This window comes from Zonotrichia albicollis, chromosome 1 (assembly GCF_047830755.1).
Source record: "Zonotrichia albicollis isolate bZonAlb1 chromosome 1, bZonAlb1.hap1, whole genome shotgun sequence".
Lineage (NCBI taxonomy): Eukaryota > Metazoa > Chordata > Aves > Passeriformes > Passerellidae > Zonotrichia > Zonotrichia albicollis.
In genome coordinates, this window is record NC_133819.1 from 2,057,517 (window position 1) to 2,078,697 (window position 21,181).

General features: G+C 52.8%; 3 protein-coding genes across 9 annotated transcripts in view; 1 reads left to right on the forward strand and 2 right to left on the reverse strand.

The window, feature by feature from the left end:
* Positions 1-1,742: 1,742 nt before the first annotated feature.
* On the reverse strand, positions 1,743-6,409 carry C1H1orf35 (chromosome 1 C1orf35 homolog). 2 transcript variants are annotated; one of them, XM_074540206.1, is made up of 9 exons: positions 6,333-6,409; positions 5,364-5,498; positions 5,117-5,270; positions 4,991-5,036; positions 4,829-4,911; positions 4,668-4,740; positions 4,259-4,338; positions 3,838-3,996; positions 1,743-3,726 (listed from the first exon to the last, which is right to left on the reverse strand). In XM_074540206.1, the coding sequence occupies exons 2-9, from the start codon at positions 5,455-5,457 to the stop codon at positions 3,474-3,476; spliced, it is 942 nt and encodes a 313-aa protein (XP_074396307.1). In that variant the 5' UTR covers positions 5,458-5,498; positions 6,333-6,409; the 3' UTR covers positions 1,743-3,473. The 2 variants fall into 2 exon arrangements, with proteins under 2 accessions (XP_074396307.1, XP_074396333.1); XM_074540232.1 differs by lacking the exon at positions 6,333-6,409 and adding an exon at positions 6,110-6,326.
* Positions 6,410-6,463: 54 nt separating this feature from the next.
* The window catches only part of MRPL55 (mitochondrial ribosomal protein L55), a 137,906-nt gene continuing 123,188 nt past the window's right edge, over positions 6,464-21,181 (reverse strand). Inside the window, exons 1-4 of one of the 3 annotated variants that reach the window (XM_074540762.1) lie at positions 8,869-8,892; positions 8,258-8,334; positions 7,508-7,691; positions 6,464-6,670 (exon numbers count right to left, since the gene is read on the reverse strand). In XM_074540762.1, coding sequence (XP_074396863.1) covers positions 6,527-6,670; positions 7,508-7,691; positions 8,258-8,280 — 351 coding nt within the window. In that variant the 5' untranslated portion in view covers positions 8,281-8,334; positions 8,869-8,892 and the 3' untranslated portion in view covers positions 6,464-6,526. Of the gene's footprint in view, positions 6,671-7,507; positions 7,692-8,257; positions 8,335-8,820; positions 8,893-21,181 lie in introns of those variants that run through there. The other 2 variants (XM_074540611.1, XM_074540701.1) reach the window with 2 other exon arrangements.
* GUK1 (guanylate kinase 1) lies at positions 8,852-20,895 on the forward strand. Of its 4 annotated transcripts, none has more exons than XR_012580308.1 (8): positions 8,852-9,006; positions 14,186-14,299; positions 15,015-15,056; positions 16,085-16,181; positions 18,139-18,314; positions 19,463-19,547; positions 19,834-19,919; positions 20,708-20,880. XR_012580308.1 is itself a non-coding variant. In XM_074540312.1 (8 exons), exons 1-8 carry the CDS (start codon positions 8,964-8,966, stop codon positions 20,741-20,743), a joined length of 642 nt encoding a protein of 213 aa, XP_074396413.1. In that variant the 5' UTR covers positions 8,852-8,963; the 3' UTR covers positions 20,744-20,894. The 4 variants fall into 4 exon arrangements, 3 of the variants coding, with proteins under 3 accessions (XP_074396413.1, XP_074396530.1, XP_074396486.1); XM_074540312.1 differs by having other exon boundaries at positions 18,139-18,277; positions 20,708-20,894; XM_074540429.1 differs by lacking the exon at positions 8,852-9,006 and adding an exon at positions 10,211-10,329 and having other exon boundaries at positions 18,139-18,277; positions 20,708-20,895.

Genomic DNA, 21,181 nt, shown 5'->3' on the forward strand with positions numbered 1-21,181 from the left:
TATCGAAGGACGAGAAGAGGCTTCAGTTCTTCTTTCTGTTTTTATGTTTATTAATTGTTTATCTAAAAGATTTTCTTTTGGCCTGACAGAGCTCTGCTCAGCAGTCAGCCATGAGCACACTCTCTGCCCTCCGGGGCAGCCACGTATCTTTATACCCATTGTTACATGTACAATATTTATCATTTTTCCCCAATACCATTTATTCTTATTACTCGGTGCACTCTCAGTAATAACCAATCCAAAAGTGCCACCATGGCCAAAGAAGATGGAGGAGTAGAAGAAGAAGAAGAAGGACAGGACACACCCCAATTCCTCCATTTTACTCCTCTAAACCCCCCTGTACATAAATCCTAAACCCTGTGTTTCACTCTCTAATTAACCAATCCCTTCACCATTCACCCCGGTGAAACCCTCCTGTCCTCATACAGGTGTCGTCTCCTGTGTAGGATCAAAGTCCAGCCACCAGACACTTCTGGAACATTCCAGGACTCCCGAGCCCCCCAAGGGTGCTCTCGGTGGCTCAGCACCTCAGGACTGAGATCCTGAGATCCGACAGATCCATGAAAATTTGCATGAAACTTTGAGGAAATCTGTGTTTTCCAAGAATGAATCATTGCTGGTTGGAAGCCTGCAGAGGGGGGCATATGTGGCCCGAAGTTTAGAGTCCGACTCGCTGAGGGCGAAAGGCCGACGCCCCTCTGCAATTCCTGGCCAGCGCCCTTCGGCGTCTGAGGGCCTTGGGCTGTGCTGGCTGCGGACTGGCTCACACCGCTGGCATTGGGGAGGAACGGAGCTGACCATTTCCCGGGGGTTAAACATCGGTTTATTGAAGGTGTTGCGGGATCCAAACATGGGGAAACCAACCGGGAAAAAGTTTTTTTAATAGGGGGTGAGACAGGATTATAAAGGAGGGGGGTGGGTACAGGCGGAACCAATCGGGAAAGGTGAGGGGATGAACTTCACAGAACTGACACTCCATGGAGACCAATAATCAAAAGGTAAAGGAGGTGTCCTGGGACCCCAGCCAGCCACCATCTCCAGAGAGGAGAAGGTTCTCGAAACCTGGGAGGAGGAAGGGGGTGATTGACTGGGCCCAGGGAGGAAACAACTTTCACTTATAAGGGAAACCAGGGGAGGAGCAATTACATATCGGCAACTATGAATAGCGGTTACTATGGCAACTTAGCTGACAGGCTAGCAGTGGCGGGAAAAACTGGGGGAACGAAACCATTTTACACATAATAGGGGAGAACAATACATAAATTGAGGGAATAACACAAGAAACTTAACAACACACTACAACAGAAGCCTCCAGGTGAAATGGTGGCTGGGGTTTGTTGGATCCTGCTGGAGTCACTTTGATGCCTCTGGGGCAGCACAGCTTGAGTTTCTTGGGTTGTTCCTCCTGCTGGTCCCAGTTAATTACAGATCTGTGAATGAGCAGTTTTGTGAGGGGAAAAAAGGAATTCCACCTTGCTAAGTGCTTTGTTTTGCATTTTCCATTTCTGCAGTTGTCTGGATCTGGGACAGAGCTCCTCCTCCTCCTCCTCTGGGTGATCCTGCTGCCTTCCCTGGCAGCTCAGCTCAGGCTGCTGCCAGCTCCTGGCTGCTCTCCTGCTGCAGCAGCTGCAGATCCCCCCTTGCACTGGAAAGCTGCAGGATCAAAGGTCTGTCCTGCAGGTCAGAGAGCAAATTCCCTCTGGGGAAACCTGGGACAGGAGTACAGGGTAAATAGCACTGGGATCACAAACCTCCTGCAAGTCAGGAATCCACCTTGGAATTTCAGGCTGTGAATCAGGATATTTGCATCCCTAATAGAGCAGGACAGCTCTTTATTCCTATTCTGGGAGGGAATTGAACTTGAAGGGCCGGCTGGGTTAGGATGCTGCTGCTCTGCATGCAGGATTTGCTGTGGAAAACGGGGAATGTGGTGATGTTATTGGAGCTGTGGGTGCTGTGCTCTGCCCTTTGCTCTGTCCCAGGCTCTCAGGCTGCAGTTTGGGCCACCCAGCAGCTGGGCAGGAGGTGGCTCAAGCCCAGGGCAGAGGATCCTGCAGTGCCCCAGGCACTTGGCAGCAGCTGGGCAGGGAGGTTTTGGGGTGAGCAGGGATGGGGCTGGGCTCCTTTACCCTCTGCCCCCTCAGTTTTGGCTTCCCCTGTTTCTCAAATGATCTTGGTTTGAGTGTGAGACAGGAACAGGGAGAGAGGAGAAAGCCCAGGAGAGCAGAACTGAGCTGGGCCAGCAGTGCCAGCTCCCTCTGGGCACACCCACCCCCTGTCCCTGTGCTGAGGGGCTGTGGGTGCCCATCACCCTGCCAGCCCTGCCACCCATCCATCCACAGCTTGGCACTGAAGGTGGGGACGTGGGAGCCCATGGAGGAGCAGCACTCTGGGCTTTGTGGGGTTTTTCTCTGCTTGCTGTGCTGTTCCACAGTGGGATGTTCCCAGGGGGCTCCAGCCAGTTTGGATCCCATGGAGGTGACCCCAAGCTCAGCCTGGTGAGCGCCAGCAGGGGCACAGCTCCTGCCCAGGGAGTGCCCAGCTGTGCCCTGGGGATCCCTGGCACGGCTCAGGAGCTGCCCTGGTGCCAAGGGGCTGCCAGCCCCAAAGATCACATTGGGGTGGGGTGGGGATCACACAGGCTGTGACAGCTCTGCAGCATCTCCCAGTGCTGGGACAGAGGGGCTTTGTGAGCTCCTGAGCACGGTGCCACTGGGCTTTTGTCCACCAAGGCACACAAACCCTCCCTGTCTGCAGTTGCATCATTAATTACACAAATGAGGCCCTTGTGCTTGGCAGCTGCTCCGGAGCTGCTCGGGACAGCCCCTTTCCATTTGGATCAATATTTCCATTTATTGGTGTGAAATTCCCCTTTCAGTGTGCCAAGAACATCAAGAATCACGTGCTGAGGGTTGGGAAGGGAGTTTGCTGCTCCCTGGGGTTTGTGGCCAGGGCAGAGCCTATGGAGGCACCTGGTCCCATCCACTTTGTCCCTGTAAATTGAGGAATTATTTATTATTTATTATTATTTAGGTGTCCAGGGCCAGGCTGGGACAGGGGAAGGTGTCCCTAGACAGGAGCTAGATGGGCTTTAAACTCCCACCCATGCACTGATGAACTTAGGGAAACTTTAAAGAAAACTCTTCAGCCACTGCACGGGCAGAGAAAGAAGACAAAACCCCATCATAATAACAATAATTATAATAATAATAATCTCTTCAGAAGTCTCTATCCATAAACACGAGGTATCCACAGCATTTTCAGCACCACCCCAGCAGCAGCCCTCACCCAGCATCAATCCTGCCTGGATTTCAGGAGTGAGGAGAAGGGCGCTGAAGGGGCTGCAGGCACCACAGCCTTAATGCCCTTTGCCACACTGCCCCGGCACCCGCGGGGCTGCAGCTTTTTTAATTTAATCACTTCAAAAATAGAAATCTCTGCACGATGTCCCTGAAACAGCGCCAGGCTCGCTCTCAGCCCTCCGAGTCGGTGTCGTGGCGCTGCCGGGCCCCGCGGGCCGGGGGGGAGCGGGAGCGGGACCGGCTCCTCTTCCTGCCCTTCCTCCGCGGGGACGGGTGGCGGCCGCGGCCGTCCCGGCTCCGACTCCGGCTCCGGCTGCGCCGCCGGGCGGGGCTCCGGCTCCGGTCGCTGCTGCTCGAGGATTCCGTGCCGGATTCCGTGCGCTGCCGCCGCCGGCCGTGCTGCGGCGATTTCCTGCGGTGGTGCCTGCGGGGACAGCAGTGACAGAGGAGACCCCAATAAGGTGATTCTGGGGGTGAAAAGGGGATTTTGGAAAGCCAGGAGGTGCCAATGACACATCCTGATGCCAGCCTCTACCTCTTATCACGATCCGGGGAAGAATCAGAGGATGATGGTGCAGCATCCTTCTTGGAATGCTTCTCCTTGTCCTTCTTCTTTTCCTTCTTGTGTTTCTTCTTTTTCTTGTTCTTTTTCTCCTTCTTCTTCTCCTTTTTGGATTTTTTGCTGCTCTCAGGTCTGCAGGATGGATCAAGCAATGAGAATCCCTGCACTGTGCATCCCTCTGGCTCCAAAAGCTCATCCCCATCCCTTTTTCCAGGCACATCCCACCACATCCCTGCTTTGCCAAAGAGAAGCCCACAGAGGCTTTTGGGGATGATTCAGAGAGATGCAAAACAAGCCCAGTGCCAAACAGAGCCACGGAAACATTTTGTAAAATATTTCCCATAAAAGCCAGGAATTTCTGGTGGTTTCCCACCAGAGTGGGAAAAATCCTCACCGTTTCTCCTCCACCTTCTCCTCCTTTTCCTGCTTCTTCTTGGAGACAGATGTGTCTGGGCTGCTGGAGACTCTCTGGTGCTGGGGTTGGAAAGGGGGAAAAATACAGAGTGAACCCATAAGCCCACAGCTTGTAATTACAAGACAAAAGGTTTTTATCCCTTTAAAAATTAAACTTAGAAAAAAATATAAATTAAATTCAGGGAAAAATTAGAATAACCTTAACAGCTGCTTCCAAATTAAAGCCCCACAAATGATCTCTGTGCCAACAGGACACAGGAAACTCCTGCAGGTCTGTGCTACAATACCCAGATGGTTTTTAGATGAAATATTCCAGGTGAGGGGCATTGCTTTTTGCCTTTTCCCATCCATTTTTGACCCTCCCAAGGACAGAGTGACCGGCACCGTACCGTGAAGACCGAGAGCCCCATCTTGGCTGCCTCTCTGTCCTCCTTGGAGAGCATCACCCTGCCAGCACTGCCACTGCAGAGAGACCACAGAAAAAGGCATAAAAACACTAATATCAAACAAAATGTTCAGAAATTGGTGTGGGATCCTTTGCTGTCCTCACCTGGAGCTGCCCAACCCCACCACCCGATCCACGTCCTTCTCGTCCCGCTCGCTGCCGTCCCTCTTGCACACCTCAGCCAGGTCCTGTGGGGAGAGGGGACAGTGTCCTGTGTGTGTCCCCAAAACCAGAGCCAGGGGACACTGAGGGGGTGTGTGGTGTTACCTCTTTGCTGAGGCCTGTGGGCTGCCTCTTCAAGCTCTTGTAGCCCCTGTAAGAACAAGAATGGGTGATTTGTGTGTGGGGACGCGCACCTGCTGGTTTTGGGGTTTCTGTGGGGTGGGGACTCACAGTGCTGCCATCATGGCCTCCTGCTCGGCCAGGCGGACTGCAGCCAGCTCCTCCTCCCGGGATAACGGGGGCCCCGTGTCCTTCTTGCCCTTGGCATACCAGGTCAGGTCCTTGCCCTTCTGCCACCGCCCCACCGGCGCCATCAGGGAGTTCCCTGTGGGGAACAGCGACCCCCCCTCAACATCACAGCGCCCCAAAACCACACAGGGGACAGGGAGGGTGGGACTGGAGCAGGATCAGCCCTTACCCAGGTAATTCTCACGCTGTTTGTCTGTCTTGACATCCTCCCAGCTGAACTGGTCCTGGCCCCCCCGGACCCCGCCCCGGGAGGAGCCGAACATGGTGGGGCCGCACCCTGCAGGGGATTCGGGGCGTTCTGGAGACTGCAACGAGATCAGCGCCGGGGTTACCCACTACAGATCCTCCAGCAGCTCTGGGGGGGCTCCTGAAGGCGCAGGGAAGCAAATTTGGCTGCCCAGGAGTGAGTGGAGTAACCAAAGGCTTTTGTGGGGGCGTTAGAGGGGGATTTATAACCCGGAGGTGGGAGGGGGTGCACAGCTTAGGGAGGGTCCCAGCCTGGGTGGGAGGGGGGCTTAGGGCAGCCCCAAGGGGGTTCATGGACTTGGGGGTTCAGAGTCTGGGGGAGGTTCAGGGCCTCAAGGAGGGTTTAGGGCAAGCAGCGGGGCAGTCACAGCTTGGGGGTTTCAGGCTCTGGGAAGGGGCTGCAGAGCAAGGAGGGTTCCCAGCCTGTGGGGGAGAGTTCAGGACGAGAAGTGGGAAGGCTCTGGGTCTGCGAGGAGGTTGCAGTGTTGATGGAGGGGTTAAAGCCCGCATGGGGGTTCTGGGCTCCCAGGGGGAGGGTTCATAGAGGGTCTAGGAGGGGTTCACAGCGTGGATGGGATGAGCTGGAAGAAGGGATCATGGCCTGAGGACGGGCTGGGCGGGGAGGTTGCACTGCCCGAGAAGAGGCTGCACGGCCCGGGGTGGGACATTACCTGGGGGAGACTTTCAGGGTCTGGGAAGGGCCGGGGAAGCTGCAGGGCCTGAGGTGGCAGTCTGCCCGTGCCCGAGGCGTGTGAAAGCAGCTCGGGGCGGTTCCCTGCAGTCCGAGCCCCTCCGGGTTGGGGAGGGCGAGGACCGGGCGGGCCGGACCTGCGCGGTCACCCAGAGCCCCAAAATCCCCAAAATCCCAAAGCCGCCCCCGCTCCCCTCACGCACCTCCGGCCGCCGAGCGCGCCCGCCCCGCCGCTACCACCGCGGGCACGGCCGGAGGGGGGGCGGACGGGCGGTACCACCGGGCCGCCCAGCGCGGGGGGAGCCCCGCAGAGCCGCACCAACACACACGGCTGGACTTGTACAGTTTTATTTATACATTTATTTATACATTTAAACACTTCTGCTTTCAGCGCTTTACTTCTTCCAGAACTTCTTGTAGGTGTCCAGGTCGATGCCCTCGAAGGTTTCTTCCTCCTTGGCCTTAGGCTTGCTGGGGAATTGCCGGCGCAGACGAGCCTTGCGCTCGGCTTCGGGCAGCGTGTTGCTGTCCAGGGGCATCTGGGGACACGGGGGACACGGGATGAGACCGCGGGGACACAGTGTGACACCCCAAGGACACGGCATGATACCCCTGGGACATGGTGTGAAATCCCTGGGACATGGTGTGACACCCCCAGGACACAGGGTGAGTTCCTAGGGACAAGTTGTGAAGTCTTGGGACAAGGCATGAGACACCTGGCACACAGTGTGACACCCTCAGGACACAGGATGAGATCCCAGGAACATGGTGTGAGATTCCCCAGGGACATGGTGCGAGCTCCCAGGACATGGGGGCATGGTGTGGAGCTTTGGGACAAGGCATGACACCCCTGGGACATGGTGTGACACCCCCAGGACACAGGATGAGATCCCAGGGACACAGTGTGAGCTTCCAGGACATGGTGTGGAGCTTTGGGACAAGGCACGAGACTCGTGGGACATGGTATGACATCCCTGGGACGTGGTGTGACACCCCCAGGACACAGGGTGAGCTCCCAGGACATGGTGTGAAGCCCTGAGACCTGGCATGAGACCCCTGGGACATGGTGTGACATTCCCCAGGGACAGGCATGAGTTCTTAGGACATGGGGTGAGATCCCAGGACATGGTGTGAAGCCTTGGGACAAGGCATAAGACCTCTGGGACATGGTGTGAGATTCTCCTGGGACACGGTGTGACACCCCCAGGACATGGTGTGACACCCCCAGCACACAGGGTGTAACCCCCATGGACACGCTGTGACTTCCCAGGCCCCAGGACAGAGTGTGAACCCCCTGAACCACACCCTGAGCCCCCTGGGGACACACCACAAGCCCTTGTGACCCCCCTGCTCCCAGCCTGTCACTGTCCCCGTACCATGAGGATCCTCTTGGGCTCTCCGTAGCGCAGGCGCACGGTGGAGCCGTCGGTGCTGACGAGCAGCATTGGGTACAGGCGGCCGTAGCGCTGCCGCTGCAGGTGCCCGATGGCTGCGCGGTTGGAATTGCTGCGGGTGCAGGCACAGAGCGGCAGCCGGGACCGGGCCAGAAGGCGCAGGGCACTGCAGGGGAAACGCTGGTGTCACCATGAGGGTGATGAGAGCTCACACCCGGTGTCACTGTGAGGGTGACAGGCCAGTGTAACCCTGAGGGTGACGGGAGTTCCGGCCGGTGTCACTGTGAGGGTGATGGGAGCTCACATCGGGTGTGAGGGTGACAGGAGTTCACACCGGGTGTCACCATGAGGGTGACAGGAGCTCACATGCGGTGTCACCGTGAAGGTGACGGGAGCCAGGTGTCACTGTGAGGGTGTCAGAGCTCCGGCCAGTGTCACCGTGAGGGTGACAGGAGCTGCGGCAGGTGTCACCATGAGCTCACACCAGGTGTCAGCGTGAGGGTGACAGGAGCTCACACTGGGTGTCACCATGAGGGTAACGGGAGCACTGGCAGGTGTCACCGTGAGGGTGACGGGAGCTCTGGACAATCTCACTGTGACAGGAGCTCTGCCAGGTGTCACCGTGAGGGTAACAGGAGCTCACATCGGGTGTCACCATGAGGGTGACGGGAGCTCCATCGGGCCGTTCCCGGCGGGAGAGCCGCCGCTGCCCCACGGGCACCCCGCGCTCACCTCAGCGCACCGCTGGCCGCCATCGCAGCCCGGCTGTGAGGGACGGGCCCGGCACACGGAGCAGGGGACACAGGACACTGTGGGGACAAGGAAAGGTGCTGCAATGGCTGTGGGGTGACACCGCCGTGTCGCCATCGCTGTGAAGCTTCCACATCCTCCCCTCAGCGCGGGGCAGCCCTATGACAGCTCCGGCCTTGGTGTGGCTCCACCCGCTCCCGCAATGGTTCAGCCCCACGTCTCCCCCGCCCTCGCCATGGGTCAGCCCAACCACGTCCCCCTGCCCAGCCATGCGTCAGTTCCATCACAGTTCCCCCCTCTCCCCGTCATGGTTCAGACCATCACGGTTCAATCCCATCATGCCTCCCCCCCACAACCCTCCCGCCTCTCTCCAACCCCACTATGGCTCCCGCCACCGCACCGTGCTTCGGCCCAACACCGCCCCCTCTCCGCCCCGCCGTGGTTCATCCAACGTTGCTCTTTCCGTTCTCCCCTAACTCCCCCCTCCATCACAGCCCTGCCGGTGCTCCCCCCTCCCCACCACCATGGTTCAGCCCCTCGCTCACCCCCCCTCCCGGCCCTCCGCGTGGTCCGTCCCGCCGGCCCGCACTCACGTGACGGCGCGCTCTCCCCTCGGTGACGTCAGGCGCGCGGCGGTGGCGGCGGGCGCGCGCGGGGTCTGCCGGGAGCGCCCCCCCCCCATCCCCTCATGATCCTCGGGCGGATGCGCGGGGCGGGGATCGCCCGGGCGGGTGAGCGGGGATGGGGCCGGGGCTCGCATCCTCACGGGCACCGCGGGCTGAGGGGCACAGCCGGCCACAGGGACCGTGGACAGAGGGGGTCCAGCCAGCCCGAGCAGCTCCGTTACTCACAGGAGTCCTGGGCTGAGTGGCCTCGGGGCGTTCAGCCCCTCACGGAGGGCTTGGCTTGAGGAGTCCTGGCCGGGGTTCTCAGCCCCGCATAAGGACGCTTAGCTGAGGGGGCCCAAGCTGCGCTGGGTGCCGAGCTCCTCACGGGGTTCCTCTGCTGAGGGGTCCCGGGCTGCTCAGCCGCTCTTGGGGGCCTGCATTGAGCAGTCCTGGCTGGCCTTGGGGGCTCTGCATTGAGGAGCCCTGGCTGGTCTTGGGATGCTCAGGTGCTCAGCCCCTCCTGAGGAGTCCTGGCTGGCCTTGGGAACCCTGCACTGAGGAGTCCTGGCTGGCCTTGGGGGCTCTGCATTGAGGGGTCCTGGCTGGTCTTGGGATGCTCAGGTGCTCAGCCCCTCCTGAGGGCTCTGCATTGAGGGGTCCTGGCTGGTCTTGGGGTGCTCAGCCCTTCTTGGGGACCCTGCATTGTGGAGCCCTGGCTGGCCTTGGGGTGCTCAGCCCCTTTTGGGGACCCTGCATTGAGGGGTCCTGGCTGGCCTTGGGGTGCTCAGCCCCTTTTGGGGACCCTGCATTGAGGGGTCCTGGCTGGCCTTGGGGTGCTCAGCCCCTCACAAAGGCCTTGGGCTGAGGGGTCCCAGCTGGCCCCAGGCTGCTGAGTGCCCCATGGGGGTGCTGGGACACTGAGGTACCGACCTGGGGGTGCTGATCCCCCCACGCAGCCCTGGGGAGGCTGAGCTCCCCCTGCTCTGCCCTGTGTTATCCGTGTGGGATGGCTGAGGGGGTGGCACCGGTCACAGCTCCACACGGGGCTGTCCCCAGGCTGGCTGTGTGCCCTTGCCAACATCCACAGCGGGTCCCCATGGCTGAGCTGCTCCAGGGTGTCCCTGGTTGGATAAACCAGACAGGGATGTGGGGGTTTTTGAGTTAGGGTTAGGGTTCATCTTTAGGGGTAAGCATTCCTCAGGTATCCTAAAACAAACACGTGTGGGGAAGGTAAAACCACATCAGTGTGAGCTTCACCTCTAAAGGTTTTCCCAGCTGGGTAAACTGGTTTTATCCTCCTGGTGGGCTCTGCTTTACAGGAGAACATGATCTGGGAATAATGGGCTTGGAGCTCCCTGATTTCTGCAGTGACCTCGAGCAAGTGCAGCATCACCACTCCCTGCAAGCCAGGCTGCAGCCAGTGGAGAGCTCATTAGTGCTTTGTAGGTAATTATTTCCAGGAAAAAAGGTGGCTGAGCTGCAGCTCTGCACTGCTGTGGGATGCTCTGCTCCTCACAGAATCACAGGGTGGGAGAAGTTGGAGGGTTGGAACCTCCCTGCAGATAATTCCTGTCTGTGACAGCAGGAGCTCTCTCCCTTCTTGGAAGCTGTCCCAAATCTGTGGGGGTGGCACCTTTATAACAAACCTGCTAAAAATAGGGGCTGGGATTACAATCCTAATCCAGGAGACCTTTCTCAAGGCTCCAGGGAAACCGTGCTTTAATCTTCTTTTCTTCTTCATAAGGTGGCTTTGCCTTCCCTGTAAAGCCTCTCTGCTAATCAGTTTTAATTTGTTTAACTCTTGTGATGTCTGTCCTTTGCTCCCCTGGTGAGCTAAAATCCAGGGTGAATTTAGCAGCACAAGCAGACCAGGAGCCATTCCTTGCCTTGGGGACACCCTCCTGTCACCACCTCTGCAGCCCAGAGGGGTTTGTGTGGCTCAGGAGATAATTAATATTGTTAATTAGTTGGGCTGTTCTTTTGCTGATCAACTCTGCAGTGGTTTTGGTGGGTTAGGCTGGATCCCAACCCATTTTTAGGAAACTCTCTGTGCTGGATATTTGCAGATTGGCTGCTCTGAAAATGCCAAAATCTGACAAAAGGGGGGAATAAAAAATTAAGCTTGTCCCTAAAATAAATACATTTTGTGACATTCCTGCTGCAGCCAGCTTGGAAATGTGATGCACCATTCCTGAAGCCAAACAGGAGAGAGAAAAAAGCTTCATATCCACCAGATCCGGGGGTTTGGGGGTTTCTTGTTGCTTTGGCTGTGGTGTTTGGGGAGCAGGGAATGAGGGCAGGGACATCCTGGGAGTTGTGGCTGCTCCATCCCAGGCCAGCCTGGGACAGTGGGAGGTGTCCCTGCCATGGCAGGGGTGGCACTGGATGAGCTTTGAGGTCCCTTCCAACCCCAACCATTCTGGAATTCTGTGAAATTCCCAGTTTGCCAGTGGGATTCCATGGCAGTGGAAATGCTTTTTGTTCCCTCTCCGTTTCCTTTGCAGATCTGCAGCAAGAGAAGGGATCCACAAGGGAGGCAGGAGGAAACACCTGCAAGTGTTCAGGTTTATTTTTAGCTGTTCTGAAAGCAGTGAGACGTGGTCACAACCCAGGTGTCTTTTCTCTTGGTTGGGAGTATTTTGGGCTGGAAAAGGGGGTGAGGTGGAGGAGGGGGTCCCAGTGTGGGAGTGGTTTGAGAGAAGGAGGTTTCCTGTCGTGGAGCTGCTCCAAAGGAAGAGCAATGTTCCTGCAGCAGCCAAGTGCCTGAAGTGCTCCAGGCTGGATGGAGCTTGGAGCAGCCTGGCAATTCCTGGTGGGAAATCTCCTTGCCCACGGCAGGGCTGTGGAATAGATGCTCTGGAAGGTTCCAACACAAACCATTCCACACAAAACCCCTGTGCCTGCAGGGCCAGGAGCAGCTTTGCTGTTCCCACAACCCCATCCCAGCCAGGGCTGGCACCCCTCACCTCCTGGGGGTGCTGCTGCAGCTTTGGCAGCCAGGAGAGCCGAGTGGAGGAGGAAGCAGGGGGAGATTAAAGCTCAGCAGGGTTGTTCTCATTGGCCACCTTCAAATGGCAGCTGGTTAATGAAGGCTTTAGGAGCTCACAAATAGCCCAGCTCTGGCCCCAGTGTGCTGTGCTGCTGCCTCTGCTTTCCTTGGCTGGAAAGGAGCACAAGGGAAAGGTAAGGATGGGTTGGAGCCTCTCCCAGCCCCCTTCCCACTGTCTGGGTTCAATGGATGATTGGAAGTGATTTGGGCAGCTTTACATTTCTGCTGGTGTTTGTTAGGGGCAGGTGAAATTCTGAGGGAGATGAGGGGAAATATCTTTTCCTTCTGACTGGGATTTGTGGAAGGGAACCTGGAAATCCATGACACCCCAATGTCACTTGTGCTTGTGGAAGCTGCTGTGTGATGGAGCAGCGTTGTTTGGGGCAGATCTGTTGTGAAGGCTGAAGGGGATGAATTTGTGTCCGTGAATTTCCAAGGAATGCTGAGGGCTCACCTGATGGATGATGTGGGGACAGAGAGAAGAAAACGCTTTGTGTAACTGCTCTGCAAGCACTGAGTGGCATTTCCCTGGTGCTTTCTTTTGGTATTGACCATTTAGTCAAAACCTGCGTTGTTTGGAAATTACAGAACTTTAAGGGCCTGGGGAATGGTAGGAAAGCCCCCAAAAGACTTGGTAGAGTTTGTTTTTGGGGTGATGGAGCCTAACCCGGCTCTGTGATGATGGGATTGGTCCTTCCACGATTTCATCTCTTGGATCTCAGAGGGCACTAAACAAGAAAAAAAAGACGAATAAAGGAATTTCCTTATGGATGATAATCGCCCGTGGGTGTTTCACTGCCCACGCTGCCGCTGCGGCACCTCCTGATGCTCTGTGCGTTAAACCCGCCTGGGATGAGCTGCGGTCAGCCGAGGCTCCTCGGGAGCAGAGAAAAGTTGTGTAATTCACTCTCCGTGCCGTGCTGCCCCAGGGAGGAGGAGCAGCAGGGATTTAGGGCTGCGAACGCGGGGTCAGCGAGAGGGAGCCCGGCGGGATTAGCCCGCGGCCGCTCTGGTGAGACAGCACTGCGCTTAAGGCTGCTTGAAAAGTGATGTGTAAGGTCAGCGTGACATTGCTGTGAGCGCATTTAAAACGGAAAGGCTTTATCTGCTTCTTGGCTGCTGCCTCCGCGGGCCACACCCAGCCCGGAGGCTGAGGAAATGATTTTATTGCTTGCTGAAACTGAAATGGGAAGAACTTGTTTGATTTGTTCCACTCTCACCATCGCTTCTGGTTTGGAAGCTGCTGATGGATGAGGGGTCCCTGTGGTACCCCCACACTTTTAAACAGCATTTCTTCTTTTGCACATGTGGATAATTAACCTTTATTCTCTCCAGAGACACGGGAATGTGAAAACTCCTCTCCTTTTTCCCCCTCTCCTTTTTCCCCCTCTCCTTTTTCCTCCTCTCCTTTTTCCTCCCTCTCCTTTTTCCTCTCCTTTTTCCTCCCTCTCCTTTTTCCTCCCCTTTTCCCTCCCTCTCCTTTTCCCCCCTCTCCCTTTTTTTTCCCCCTCTCCCTTTTTTTTCCCCCTCTCCCTTTTTTTTCCCCCTCTCCCTTTTTTTTCCCCTCTCCCTTTTTCCCTCTCCTTTTCCCCCCTCTCCTTTTCCCTTTTCCTCTCCTGTGGCCCCAGGCTGCATTTTTTTCACCTATACCAGGAACTGATCTCTGGATCTCTTTCTTTCTTGCCATGAAACACCTGCAGATGGAGTTGGTGCTTCAGGAAATGTGGGAATAAATCCCTGAGCCTGTTCATGGCAGTGATTGCACCTGAGCTCAGCTGCTGTTACAAGGGTTTGGTGATAGAAAGTTTTACCTGCAAATTCTCTCCCTGTGAGAGGGAAGGGACTGGGATTGTACCTCTGTCTCATGATTCCAGATGTCACCATGCACAAACAGGATTTTGTTCCTTTTAAAGAGAGTTTTCCTTAGGATTTTGGTCCCAGTGAGACCCAGCTGTGATGGAAAACATCTGGCTTCAATCATCCCAGTTTAGTGGCAGCTACATCCCAGTTTCCTCCTTCTTTGGGTTACATCCTATGAGTTTAACCTCAGTCTCTTGAGAAATGTTTCTGCACACTCAGTGCTTTTTATCAGCTCTGAGCTTGTGATTTTGCATCATTTCATCTTTCCCTGCATAACTTTGTACCCAAGGGTAAACGATTGGTGCTGTTTTGAGGGGCTGAGCACTCCTGGGAATCCACAGCTGCATTTCCATGGGTGTTTCTGACCAGAGCCATTTCTCTGTCTGTCCCCAGTCATGCAGGGACCAAGGCCAGTGGTTCTGAGTGGCCCATCAGGTGCAGGGAAAAGCACTTTGTTAAAGAAACTGCTCAAGGATTATGAGAACATCTTCGGCTTCAGCGTCTCCCGTGAGTATCCAGGGCTGGGCCAGCTCTGAGCCTGCCTCTATTTGTACCTAAATTATGGTTTGGCTGTGTCCCAGTCTGCCTGTGGGATCAGATTTAAAAAACCTGGGGATGTTTCAATAATTCAGGGCACCTTTTACTCCTGGTATTAAATGGTGAGGCCAAGCTTTGTCTGGAGTAGCACCTTTCCAGGTTTAGTGACTCCCACATCTCTAAACTTAGAGAGTAAACAAGGTTCTTCTGAGTGATTCTTGATGTGAAAATAACAAAATCCCCCCACATTTCTGCTTCAAAAGCCAGATTTTTTGTGATTTTTTTTCATGGAGCTCTGTAAGGTGTTTTTAGGTCCTTTTCCAAAATGTGTTTTAATGTCCCAACACTGTGTGTACTGCAAGTAAAACCTGTGCTTTGAGGTCTGGATTCACTCCACCATGAAAGAACAAAATATTGGATGTTTAACAATCTAATGCTATGGGAGGAGAAAAAAACTTAAAATTATCCATTTTGTGTGTGTTATCCTATGCTCTGAATTCAACTGCATCTCTCATCTCACTCCAAACTAAACTTTTTCTCCCAAATTGTCTTGGTAGGTTTTTTTTTTCCTAGGGATCCTTGTGCCACTTGCACCTTGGGATTTCTTTGATCCTACAGCACCTGTGGGTGATGCACAGAATTTACAAGGCTATTTTTAATTTTTGGGGTTTTTTTTTTCCTGCAGATACCACAAGGCAGCCAAGACCTGGAGAAGTGAATGGCAAAGGTGAGCCTGTTGCAGTCAGGTCTGTCTCATTGGACTCTCCAAATAATTCAGATTTTCAGTTGGGTCTGTCTCATTGGACTCTCCAAATAATTCAGGTTTTCAGTTGTGTCTGTCTCATTGGACTCTCCAAATAATTCAGGTTTTCAGTTGGGTCTGTCTCATTGGACTCTCCAAATAATTCAGGTTTTCAGTTGGGTCTGTCTCATTGGACTCTCCAAATAATTCAGGTTTTCACTTGGGTCTGTCTCATTGGACCCTCCAAATAATTCAGATTTTCAGTTGGGTCTGTCTCATTGGACTCTCCAAATAATTCAGGTTTTCAGTTGTGTCTGTCTCATTGGACTCTCCAAATAATTCAGGTTTTCAGGTCTGGGTTCTCATTTTAGGTGCTGTGCTCTGAACTTGGGTGATTTGATTTTCCAAAGTTCCAGGTGGTTCTGAGGAGGTTTCTCCAATGGCCACTGCTTTGGGAAGTGCAGCTGCTCAATGAGATGATTTTAGCTGTATTAATTGCTTGTGCCCAGCTGTTTTCTCATGTATTTGCATTTTTAAGAAACAACCAAATGAGGTTTGTTCTTCATTTCTAATGGCAGTTTTCCCTCTGTAGTGACAGGAAGGAATTTCAACAGAAGACAGATAAATATTTCTTTTTAGTTAGTTTGGTTCTGATGTTTCCTTTTATCTCCCTCTCTCATCCCATTCTGGTCTTTAATTAGAAATCCTTTAAATGAAAGGCCTCAGCATTCCTGCTCTAATGTGTCCCACACCTGGAGGCAAGGGAGGAGAAGTTCCCACTGCACCAGGAATGGGAAAGGATGTGAAAAATGGGGTAGAGCAGCATTTTTGGCCACACAGAAAACTCCAGAAAGTTTTGAGCGGGTGTTTGGACAACTGGTGTGGAAGTAGAAAGTGAATCCTTATCTAAAAGAGATTTTTTAGTGTCTTCTCCCCCAAAAACCCATGGGTGTCATTTTGACCATGAAGTTTACCTTCAGAATGTTAATTTCTCTCCGTTTTTCCTTCTCCAGATTATCACTTTGTGAGCAGAGAGGAAATGCAGAAGGAGATTGATGCTGGGGAATTTATCGAGCACGCCGAGTTCTCCGGGAACATGTACGGGACAAGGTGGGTCAGGTGTCCCTGCCTGTGCCCCAGGGCCTTGGACATCCTTCCCAATCCAAACTAGTCTGGGATGTTGGAAAATAAATCCAGAATCTCTCCAAGCCCCTGAGGATGTTCCTGCTCAGATGTGAGAGAAATGGAGAGTTGAAGAAGAGTTGTGAAGTTCTCACCAATCCTTTCTGCTCCCTAAGTCAGCAGTGAATTATAATAAATGATGGAAAAGCTTGAGGCAATTCCCCATGCTGGGGAAGAGAAATTGTCTTTGCAGCATATAAAAGCCATCACTTGAAAAACTAAGTGGAGAATTAAATGCATTTTATGACCCAGATGTGTGATGGTGTTCACAGGGGTCTGAGGATGAGGGAGAAATGAGGATCTGACTCCATGTTTCACAAGGCTGATTTATTATTTTATGATATATATTACATTAAAACTATACTAAAAGAATAGAAGAAAGGTTTCATCAGAAGGCTGGCTAAGAATAGAAAAGGAAGGAATGATAACAAGGGTTTGTGTCTCAGACAGAGTCCCAGCCAGCTGACTGTGATTGGCCACTAATTAAAAACAACCACATGAGACCAATCCCAGATGCACCTGTTGCATTCCACAGATAATCAATGTTTACATTTTGTTCCTGAGGCTTCTCAGCTTCTCAGGAGAAAAACTCCTAAGGAAAGGATTTTCCATAAAATGTGTCTGTGACACAGATGGAGCATCCAGGTCCATCCAGCATCCTTCAGCAGTCAGTGGATCTCTGCAGAAGGGACTTCTGTGGTTTTGCTCTTTGGTGAAGATTATTTCCATGTTTGTCACAGAATCCCAGGATGGTTTGGGTTGGAAGGGACCTTTAAGATCATTGAGTTCCAACCTCCTGCTATGAGCAGGGAACTTCTCTGCAGGTGGTGAAGCTGTGCCAGGCAGGAGTTCATGCACATCCCACCCATCCCTGGCATGGTCCCACTGATCCATGCCCACAGCTTCCAGCATGGCTTTGCCAGCCTCCAGCAGGACACAGCAGCTCCCTGCCCCAGCCAGAGCAGTGACACTTGGAGCAAATCCTCATCAGGAGCAGAGCAGGCTCTGTCCCCTCCTGCCACAGTTTGGGGAGCCCTGTGAGGTTTCCCCAATGCTGGAGGGGACACCCCAACCCTCCCTGTGTCACTGTCATATTTTATCAAAAATCCTTTGCCGAGATTTTTCTCCTGAGAAGTTGAGAAACTTCAGAAATTAAATGTAAGCAATAATTATCTGATTGCTTGGAATGTGGTTTGGAGGTTGCTCACCAACAGGTGCATCTTTGATTGGTTCCATGGGAATTGTTTTTAATTAATGACCAATCCCAGTCCAGCTGTGTCAGGCTCTCTAAATCTGTCATAGGTTTTTATTATCATTCCTTTCTAGCCTTCTGATGTCTCTCTTTTAGTGTAGTTTTAGTATATCATTTCTTTCAATATTATATGATATCAAAAAATAATAAATCAGCCTTCTGAAACATGGAGTCAGAATTCTCATCTCTCACCTCCTCCTGGGGACCCACAACAATTAATAACCACACCCCTGTGTCATGGACATCTTTTATGAAAAATCCTTTTGCTAGGATTTTTCTCCTGAGAAGCTGAGAGGCCTCAGAAATGAAATGTAACCAATGATGATCTGCTGCTGTGGAATGCAACAGGTGCATCTGGGATTGGTCTCATGTGGTTGTTTTTAATTAATGGCCAATCACAGTCAGCTGGCTCAGACTCTGGTCAGTCACAAGAGTCCATTTCTATTCCTTGGTAGCCTTCTGATCAAATCCTTTATTCTTTTAGTAGAGTTTTAATATAATATATATCATAAAATAATAAATCAGCCTCTGAAACATGGAGTCAGATCCTCATCCCTTCCCTCCTCCTGGGACCCCCGTGAGCACCCCCTCACCCTGGGCTCTCTGACCCTTCCCTGTGTGCTGTGTCCCCAGTAAAGGAGCTGTGCAGGCTGTGCAGGCCCAGAACCAGATCTGTGTCCTGGACATCGACATCCAGGGCGTGAAGAACATCAAGAGGACGGAGCTGAACCCCATCTACATCTCGGTGCAGCCGCCCTCCATTGAGATCCTGGTGAGCGCCCGCCTTGCTTTGCCGTTAGCGCTTAGAGGTAATCAGCAGCCTCGGCTCCCCTTCCCTCTGCAGGGCCCTGTCTAGCTGGGGACACATCCCCAAACAGAGTGACAAAACTGTCCCTTGTCCCCTCACAAAGGAAGGAAGCCCAGAAGTTTCTTTCCTCCATTAGGTTAAAAAGCCATCTCATAGGCTTAGGAGACTTTAGCTCAAACTTAAGGATAGCTCAGTGGACAGGAGCCAGAAAGTCCTGCCTGGGCAGTTCACTAAAAAAGAGAAGAACAAAGCAACTAATAGCTTTTGTGAGGTGTTTTACCAGGAGCAAGAACCTCTGGCATTTGGCTCCTTTTTCACTGTTATCTTGCCTTTTATTAAACGTTTTTGTTTCCAACACTGTAACAGAAGCCATCCTGCTGATTTTATGCCTCCAAGGGTAGCTGAGCTATCTTGAGTGTGTTATAGACCTCCAAGAGCTTATGAGACCTGGCTTGAGGAGGCCACTATAACAAATCTCCACCCAGCCCAGCTCCCCAGCCTCTGGCTCTCAGGGATAAATCTTCCTGTGGTTTCTTTTTTGAGTCCTTAATGTTTTCCATGCCTTGGTTATGGACTCCATCTCAGCATGGCCAGTCTTTAATTGCATTAATTGTGCTTCATGCTGTGCTGAGATTTGCCTCCACAGTTAAAACTAAACCCAGGGAGGCTGGTTCTGTGCAGCACCATAAATTCTGTGCCCCTCTGGTCTTGCCCTGTGTAAATGATTGCAGTGGGACTCTTGCAGCAGTGGAATCACTGTCGTGGTTCAGAGAGGGATGAGGACACACGAGGACAACTCCTGACTCTGCCCTCTTGCTCTCAGTACATCAGGCAGGCTCTGTTTCTCGTTGAGTTTGTGGAGGAGGAAGCCAGCAGCACCAGATGCCAGAGCCCAGCAGAGAGATCTCATTTCCAGCAGTACCTGGAAAAATAAATAAATGAGAGGGAGGTAAAGGCAACCTGGGACCCTGAACTGTGGGTAGGAGATCTCGAGCCCAGTTTGGCCACTGGTTTGCACTGGGCTGTAAGTGAGGCCCCTCAGTCACCCTTGGCAGGGTGTTCTCACAGACAGCACTGCCTGAGGGTGGGGGTGGTTTGTGCCTGCAGCTTTCAGAGCTCTCATTCCCTTCATGTCTGTCCTGGCTGTAGGAGAAACGGCTCCGGGACCGAAAGACGGAGACAGAGGAGAGTTTACAGAAACGCCTGAGCGCAGCTCGTGTGGACCTGGAGCTCAGTGAGTCCTGCAGGGGTGCCTGGGGGATTTGGGAGCTGGCTCTGGTGGGAACAGCTCATTTGTGCTCTCCAGCAGCGCTGGCAGGGCTTGCCATGAGCTGACTTGGATCACTGCTGCATTTCCCACTGCAGTTCCTTGGGGCTGCTTGGCAGAGCAGTTCATTAGCAGCAGCTGATCTAATAATAATACTGAAAAATCTTATTAAAATGCCATGGGGCTTTGTGCATGAGAGCTGACACAGGGAAGAAAAATTGTCCTCTAACTCTGTCCTCATCTCCTTCCCCAGGTAAAGAGCCTGGGCTGTTCGACCTGGTCATCATTAATGATGATTTAGAAAAGGCCTATTCTGAATTGAAGGAGGTGCTGCTGGAGGTGAGTGAGTCCTTGGGGATTTTCTCCACCTCAGTCCTGGGCCAGGCAGGTGAGGGTCTGTTCTCAGGCAGCCACAGAAATGTCACCTCATCCCACACCTGGTCTGCTTTGAGCTGCTGAGGGACAGAATGAGTACAGGTGATGGATCAGAGAGTGGGAAATGAATCCAACACAATCCTGAGTTGGGGCAAAATAAACATCCCTGGTAGCAGAGAAGGGGATTGCTATTTCTGGAGCTTCCAAGTCAAACCTTGCCCTGTCCCTAAAGGTGAACTCAAGGCTTGGTCCTGGGATGTCATGAACTGGTCTGAGTTGTTGGTTGTCACCATGATATTTTCTGAAAAATCCCTTTGTCAGGATTTTTCTCCTGAGAAGCCTCAGAAAAGAAATGTAAACAATAATTATCTGATTGCTTGGAGTGTGGTCTGGAGATTGCTTACTAACAGATGCATCTTTGATTGGTTCCTTGTGAATTGTTTTTAATTAATCACCAATCCCAGTCCAGCTGTGTCACTCTGAGTCTGTCACAGGTTTTTATTATCATTCCTTTCTAGCCTTCTGATGTCTCCTTTCTTTAGTGTAGTTTTAGTGTATCATTTCTTTCAATATAATATCATATAAAATAATAAATCAGCATTCTGAAACATGGACTCAAATTCTCATCTCTCACCTCGTCCTGGGACCCACAACACTGCACCTGGTCACTCCTGGTCTCCTAAGCTGTGACACCAAGAGCTGTTTCCCAGAGAGTGGCAGATCCTCAGCCTCTTTCCTGATCTTTCCTGCAGGAAATCAAGAAGACTGAAGAATCCAGGAAGTCCTGAGCTGGCCCTGCTTGGCCATTTCAATTTTGCACATCATTCCCGAAGCACGTCGCAGCGTTTTATTCCAAGAGACATTCCCTGTAGGCTGCTCCTACCCCCAACTCTCCCTAGGATGTTTATATTAAAAAGGAAAGAAAAGGAAACCTGGTCGTGCTTGTGCTTCTGTTCACTGCATGCTCAGCATGTGCTCCCTCAGGTTTGTATCTGGATTCTTTGGGAGCTGCCAAAGGGCTGAGCCCCTCTGGAAGGCAGCAATAAATCCCTTTTCCTAGAGGGAATCCTCTGCATCCAGTAGCTGTTTGTTGCTTGTGCAGGTCTCTGTTTTGAGACCTAGAGATATTTGCACTTCATTTCCCAAGTTTTCTGTAGCTTTAACATTGATGTTTTCATGAAACTTCCAAGCCCTTCAGTCCCTCCAGCAGGACATTTCCTGAGTGT